The 7,446-nt window shown below is 41.8% G+C and overlaps 1 protein-coding gene across 1 annotated transcript; it reads right to left on the reverse strand.

The window, feature by feature from the left end:
• Positions 1 to 725: 725 nt before the first annotated feature.
• LOC133907405 (enolase 2-like) lies at positions 726 to 5,364 on the reverse strand. Its single transcript, XM_062349440.1, has 17 exons — positions 5,182 to 5,364; positions 4,470 to 4,533; positions 4,253 to 4,317; positions 3,506 to 3,553; positions 3,337 to 3,423; positions 3,144 to 3,224; positions 2,919 to 3,020; positions 2,755 to 2,835; positions 2,598 to 2,672; positions 2,379 to 2,441; positions 2,206 to 2,286; positions 1,924 to 2,118; positions 1,792 to 1,842; positions 1,600 to 1,688; positions 1,464 to 1,515; positions 1,258 to 1,314; positions 726 to 1,079 (listed from the first exon to the last, which is right to left on the reverse strand). Exons 1-17 carry the CDS (start codon positions 5,248 to 5,250, stop codon positions 999 to 1,001), a joined length of 1,341 nt encoding a protein of 446 aa, XP_062205424.1. The 5' UTR covers positions 5,251 to 5,364; the 3' UTR covers positions 726 to 998.
• Between the last annotated feature and the right edge of the window lie 2,082 nt (positions 5,365 to 7,446).

A 7,446-nucleotide genomic window follows, 5' to 3' on the forward strand; every position in this document is an offset into this window, starting at 1 on the left:
TAGTGCTTAATGCTATTACCTGCAAAGATGCATTGCACGCGTTGGCGAGTTGGGTGATCTCCTTGCTAGGCTGTGTGCCATCTTGTTGATTAGTCTTGGAATTTTGCGGACTATGTGATCTTTATCCTGTTGTGTCGATGTCACGGCCGTAATGTGGCGCCTAAAGCCTTAGTGCCGAAAGACATCTTTTCAGTTTGGAAAACATCCATTTCATCTATAAACATTATGCTTTAGAGTCTGTTTTGCATAGCTCACAGAACAGCTTTCTAGTTAGAATCAGAGTAGTTCTACTGAATAGCAGCTTTCAGCTCCTTAAATGGAATTTGTAAGAGTGGTTCTTTAAAATAAACTAAAAGCTAAAAACTGAAGAAAAAAAATAGCTTCTCTTGATTCCATCTTACAGAATCGCTTCCTTGTATAATTTATTTTCCACAGAAAATTTAAATCAAATAAAACCGTACCAAACAGACCTTAATCTCCGCATTCTGAGTACCACAGGCACGGCTCGCTGGAGGCAGGCGCGGCACGGCTCATCGAGATCGAGATCACATGTCACGTGTACACATCGTCGGTGGCACAGTAGCTGATGGCTCATGCGTCTAGATGAATTGATTAGCCCATCGCACGACTAACTTGGGACCAAAACTGTTCGCAATCCAATCAGATTATGGCATAGACTGGACACAGCCCGTTTTGAGGAGCATAACATAGCTGACAAGAGCACAAAAGCAGAAGAGAAACATGACATTCCAATCAAACCCAAAACAACCAGCTGCCCGGCAATCTATATCATGATCGGGCTTGTTCAAAGGCATAATCATATGCATGCACAACACAACACCAAAATTGGAGCAAGTTTGGCTACATGTCCGACATTAACAGAGTTTATTGCTCGGTCACAAGTACTTTAGTTTGATCGGGAAGTAAAATATGGAGGCTGCCGTAACCTGTTTCCACAAAACTCGTGCAAACAAAAAGCCGTGTTGATAGCATCCCACTTAGTAAGGCTCCACCGGGGCACGGAACTTGGCACCAGCGTAGACAGCTGCTGCGCCAAGCTCTTCCTCGATCCTAAGAAGCTGTTCCGGCAAAATAAGCATGAATAAGTAACTGGATGGAATTTGTGGAGTGCCATTGATGTTACATTCACACAATCAAGACTACAAGTTAGGCATTTGAAGAACCTATGTCTTTGATAAGAAAGTGCGGAACCAAAAGATGTCATTTCCAATATTACAGCAATTAAAGGCTACTTGCCTGGTTGTACTTGGCAAGTCGTTCTGATCTGCAAGGCGCTCCAGTCTTGATCTGACCCTGTTACAAAAAAAAGATAATATTAAGGATTACCATCGAAAAAAAATTAATGTTGCTGAGATCTTGGTAACTACACAAGGTGTTGTATGCTTGTATTTATGATAGAAATTATCTTGGTAAAATAGATATACCCAGATTCTAAATCTTACCGTAGCTAACCCGACCGCCAAATCAGCAATGAATGTATCCTCAGTCTCACCGCTACAAAAACCCAACAAATTAACATCAGAAATGGTACTAAGTTGACATCAGGGATGAACAGCGATGAAGCAACATTCTGTATACCTCCTGTGACTGGTCATCACACCCCAGCCAGCTTGCTTGGACATCTTCACTGCCTCAATACTCTCGGTCACAGATCCGATTTGGTTAACCTAGAAAAGGAAAATGTAAGCATATCAGCATGTCAAAGACAAAGTGCCATGTCTGATGTAACGCATATAACAGATTCGACGGAATCATGAGTACAGTACACACCTTCAGCAGAAGAGCATTGCATGACTTCTCCTTGATGGCCTTCGCAACCCTCTGTGAAAACATATGGATACATGAATAAGCCCATGAAGTTAAATATTGACCATCTTACTATGAAACAAAACAAGATCTTACAGTGGGGTTGGTGACAAGAAGGTCATCACCAACAATCTGCACTTGCTCTCCAATTTCTTCAGTCATTTTCGCATAGTGGACCCAGTCATCCTGATCAAATGGATCCTCAATCGAGACAATGGGGTATTCATTCACAAATGACTTGTATACATTCTTCAAGCTATCACCAGATATCTTCTGTGAACCATCGTTATTCTGGAACAACAAAAGATATAATTACAAAAGGAAACAGGTCCAACAAAATTCATAAAACCGTTGATAAAAGAAAAAAAGTGGGACTACCTCCTCCTTGAAGTTGAGATCATAGGTTTTGTCCTTGTCATTGTAGAACTCGGAAGCAGCAACGTCCATTCCAATGACAACCTATCAATCACATAGTACCAAAAATCAACTGATCAAAAATTTCACAACTGACAAACACAAGGTGAGTAGAATATTGAGTGAAGCAGACAAACCTTGCCGGTGTATCCAGCCTTCTCAATCGCAGTCTTCAGGAGCTCAAGTCCTTCCTTGTTTTCCTACATATAAGGAAAGGGCAACAAATTAAATCCTATGACTTTTCCAATAGTGGACATATAGCACGAGAATTGTTCCTAGATGCTTAATACTTAATAGCCCCGATACATCCTTGAAGGAAAAGACAAAGATTTCACACCTCACTAACTTCAACTAACCTGAATGTTCGGGGCAAAACCACCTTCATCACCAACATTGGTGGCATCTTGCCCATACTTCTTCTTGATAACAGACTACATAGGATAACAAAAGCTATATCAAATTCAATGTTTCTCAAGCAACCAAACAATGAGAAGCAAAAGATGAAAGAATTACCTTGAGGTTGTGGTAAACTTCAACACCCATCTTCATAGCCTCCTTGAATGAGGCGGCTCCAGTAGGAAGGATCATGAACTCCTGTGTACATGTAGATGGCATAAATATCATTTTGAACAAGCCAAAAAGAGACATGAGGTGAAAATCTCGGTTCAGGGCATTGCCTGCATAGCAAGCTTGTTTCCAGCATGGGAACCACCATTGATGACATTAAATGCAGGGACAGGCAAAACTAGTTGCTTGTTGCCAGCAAGGTTGGCAATGTGCTGCAACAAGAACATAATCAAATTCATAAGAAAACTTAAAAGTTAGAAGTACTAAAGAGTAAGAATTTGTTAGAAGTACTAAAGAGTAAGAATTTAAATGTAGAAAGTTAACAAGCTATGCACCTGGTACAGAGGAATTTTCTTGATGCTAGCTCCAGCTTTGCAAACAGCTAGTGACACGGCCAGGATCGCGTTAGCACCAAGCTGAATATATCAAATAGTAAAATAAAAAATCCAACTTAGACACCAATTTTGCAAATGGAACATCATAATTTGTTGCCGACAATGGTACAAACCCACATGTATTGAGTAATACCTTTTGCTTGCACCATCCCCACTCATTTTTAGTCCCATCAAGCTGCTGAACCATAAAGTTATCAATCTCAGTCTGTGCCGTAGGGTCCTGTAGAATAAACAGAACAAGCAATGAGTACTATATTTAGTCTCATATAATAGTACAATCAAGAGAAGCTGGGTGGGCAAACCTTGCCAATCAGAGCAGGTCCAATGATAGCGTTCACATTATTAACAGCCTGAGACATAACAGCGAAAGAATGTAAATAGTAAATAAATGATAGATTCTGTCTACTGTAATCACAATAGCAGATAACAATACATTTGGCTAAAAGAGCGGCCAATGCTTCTAAATCTATTAAACTGAATCTCAGCTGATTCATCTAGGATATGTGATGGCACAAATTCAGCAAGGTGATTCATATAGTTAAGAATAAGTAATGAACAAGCAATAACCATTGACCTAGACTACATAATTTCTCCATACTAAGTGTGTATGGAAATTGGAAAGGCATGGCAACAACGGCAACATAGAACAATGCTACTCTGCAACAAGAAACCCGCAAAAAAAAACTAGGTCACAAACTTGGCGATTATACAGCAAAGGAAGCATTGATTAGATAAAATCACAACGTCAATACCAGCATTTTCAAACATACAAGACAGTTTGAAAGTTGCCAAAGCGTAAGGCTGACAAAACAAGACAGTACAGCCAAGGTATAAAATGGAAACAGCAGCTCATCTGTTACATCACCAAATATGATCTCGTATAAAAAATAGTGAAGACAGCTACATATGTCAATCTAAAACACATATTTACAGCAACATGCAAGAGGGCAAAAAAATTTCGCTACCTAGTAAGGTTTATGCAGCTCATGACAACGCTACAACCAAGGTCATTTAAATGAAGGTAATAGCATGCAAGCTCTAAGACAGACCTTGGAAACTCCCTTGCCCAAGTAGTCAGATCCACCATCCCTCAACTCCAGAGCTTCATAAACACCTGTGAATAAGGTAAGTCATGTGGGGTCAGCTTCAACGCATGGCATAAGATACACCTTCAATAACAGTCGCTAGACCAGTATGTATTCAGTAATTAGACAGAAGTCAAGCCAAAAAAAAAAATAGATAGCTGAAACAGAAAAAAAAACCCACCAGTTGATGCACCGCTGGGAACAGCAGCCCTTGCGAAGGTTCCATCTGAGCAGCACACATCGACCTGAGGCACACAAAATGTTAACCTTCTTACACATTTATAAAACAGAATAAATAAAAAAGTCAAATGTACCATCAGCAGATCAAAATTGATCACTATCAATCATAATGAAGCAGGAAGAGGGCAGCGATCACCAGATCAATTCAATAATGATTCCTAATAATATGGTGTGTGTGTGTGTGTGTGTGTGTGTGTACGACGTGAAACCGTATGGCTACAAATATCCACAAAAATTACGAATCCAATTGAATAAACAATAATTAAAGCTCGAGCTGCACCTAAACATCCCACCAACGGATAACAGAGTGGGCAAAATACCGTATACCTAAACATCCAATCAAGTCAAACAAATAAGCCAGAGAATATCCTAAAAGATGCATCAAATCTAAACGACTAACCCGACCAACAATCCGAAACACCTAGCCATGGGCCAACGAATCCAGATCCTAACAGCCCACGCAGAACCCTAAAAAATAGGCAAAACCCTACAGTCCATGGCTGATTTCCCAACAATTCGCCAAAGTTCGCCTAAAATCCAAACAACCCCGCACAGACGACCCAACCAACAACACGGCCTCGCCACGCGAGACCGTTCCGCACCACAGCACGCCGCACCAGATCAGATCGGAACAGAGACAGGGAGGGATATACCTCGACGGTGGGGTTGCCGCGGCTGTCGAAGATCTGGCGCGCCTTCACGGACTGGATCGTCGCCGCCATGGCGGAAGCTTCCAGAAGAACTCTAGATCGAGGGGAGCGGAGGCGGCGGCGATGCGAGTGTCACTGTGTCAGGTCAGGGGGCCTGTTTGGACTGGATCGTGGGGGGGGGGGGGGGGGGCTGTTATAGCTGGACGGAAGGCTAACGGGAATGTCATGTGGGGAACTTGTGGGCGTGAGCCGGCCGCCGGGCGCACAAGGGATGGGGTGGGGGCTCCCGGCCGTTGGATTTGGAGGAGGCGCACGGTTTCTGATGTGTTGGGGGAGGCCAAGGTCTTTGAACTTCTTATCTTAGCTAATGGAAATCGACCGAGCGCTGGAATTGTTTTTGCATCTTTTTCCTGGCAGTAGCCAATGTAATTTCGTTTCTTTTTTTATCACCACTAGCTATTGATCCTATGTTACAACGGAAATACAAATCTTAGATGCAGCAACGACAAGGACAAGTCTGTTTGGTGATAGTCCCAACTTTACTGTATTTGTTAAAAAAGCTTTCAAGGTTTAATTTTCTTTTTAAAAGAATAACTTTTCGAAATACTTTAGGACTCCTACATGTACCTAGTTAGTTGTATGGGGATCTACCCATGGTGCAGGAGCAAAGAGTCCCATAGGTCATGGTGGCAAATGCCTAGGCCACCCCTTAATGAAGAAAACTAATCATGACTTATCATACTCTAGAGTAAATTTTCCGATTAGGCCACAGTTGTATTGCAGATGATTGTAGAACATCAAGTGTATGGAACTCGAATAATCTCGACATCAAATTCATAATAGGGTCTTGACTGAAAAATGTGGAATATGCTCAAACTTTCGGACAACCATATGTATATTAACTCTGAAGGAGTTGCACTGGAGGAAGGTGACGAGTGAGAGTTCCTATGTGGAGTCTAGTGTTGAGCCTCTCCAAATGCATCTGGATGGCTCTACTAGGTTGAGTGGCACACTCTTGATGTCATCGTTCAAATTGGCACCACCTTTGGTCTTGAGTGCTTAGAAAAATGTTGGAGTAGCATAGTATTAACTTTACGCGATGGCATAGCATATACTATATCCAGAATCTTCTTATCCCACTTCACCGCCATGGTCTTGTCTCCTCGAATTGTGATCACTCCGCTAGGCCCTAGCATATTCAAGCATTGGTATGCATAATGTGCAACTTCCATGAACTTAGACAACGTGGGGTGACCGAGGATGGCGTTGTAGACAGTCTCGAAGTTGGTGACATCAATAGAATATTCTTAGTTCGGAAATTTGTAGCAATACCAAAATAGGATTTCTTCATGGGCTCGATCTTTGTTATGGGGATCTACATAGCATCCAGAGCACCAACCAACAAAATATTAAGTGAACTACCACCATCAATGTGGATGATACTTACCTTGCAATTGTTGATAGTGGGTTCCATGACTATCGGGTATCTTCCTAGATGTGAGACCGAGTTTGGGAAATCACCTTGATCGAAAGTGATGGGGATGTTTGCCCACTTGGTGACTTTGGGCATCTTCGGAAGAGTAGCACATACTTCATGCTCCATCTTCTTGTATTGTCACTTGGAGTCATACGCCGATGAACCCCCATAGATGTAGTTCATTGTACTCTTTTCCCTTGAAAATGAGATCATCATATCCTGAGTCTTCGTCGTGTCATTGAGGTTTGGATTCATCTGGATTGTCAGCATTCAACTCCCTAACCTTCTTCTTGACTTCCTTTAGGAAAACTCGACAGGTAGACAATTCATGGGAGTTAGTTTGATGATAGGTGCAATATTTCTTGCCCCCATTCCCTCACTAAGGGTTTCCCTGCTTGTCTGTATATTGCAAAGGACCGGATTGGTCAGTGACCATAACCTCTAAATCTCCATATTTCTTCTTCTTTTTGGATATCTTGTTCTTTGTCTTGAATTTCCGCTTCTCGGCAATCTTGGACGACTCTAGGTATAATCCAGATTGAGTGGCTTTTCCTCCTTTCTCGAGAGTCTTATGCCACTTAAGAGTTTCAACAGCTCGAGCACAACCATTGGTTCGCTTGAAGAATTCTTGAATAGTTTGAGGCCATTTCATCGATATATCATCTGTCATGTGGCGAACTCGTATGCCTTCCTTGAAAGCTTCGATCATGGCGAACTCAGAGATATCAGGAATTGTGTTCTGCATATTGTTGAATAAATTCATAAACTTGCGTAGACTTTCATCATCTCCT

Source organism: Phragmites australis, chromosome 24 (genome assembly GCF_958298935.1).
Source record: "Phragmites australis chromosome 24, lpPhrAust1.1, whole genome shotgun sequence".
Taxonomy (NCBI): Eukaryota; Viridiplantae; Streptophyta; class Magnoliopsida; order Poales; family Poaceae; genus Phragmites; species Phragmites australis.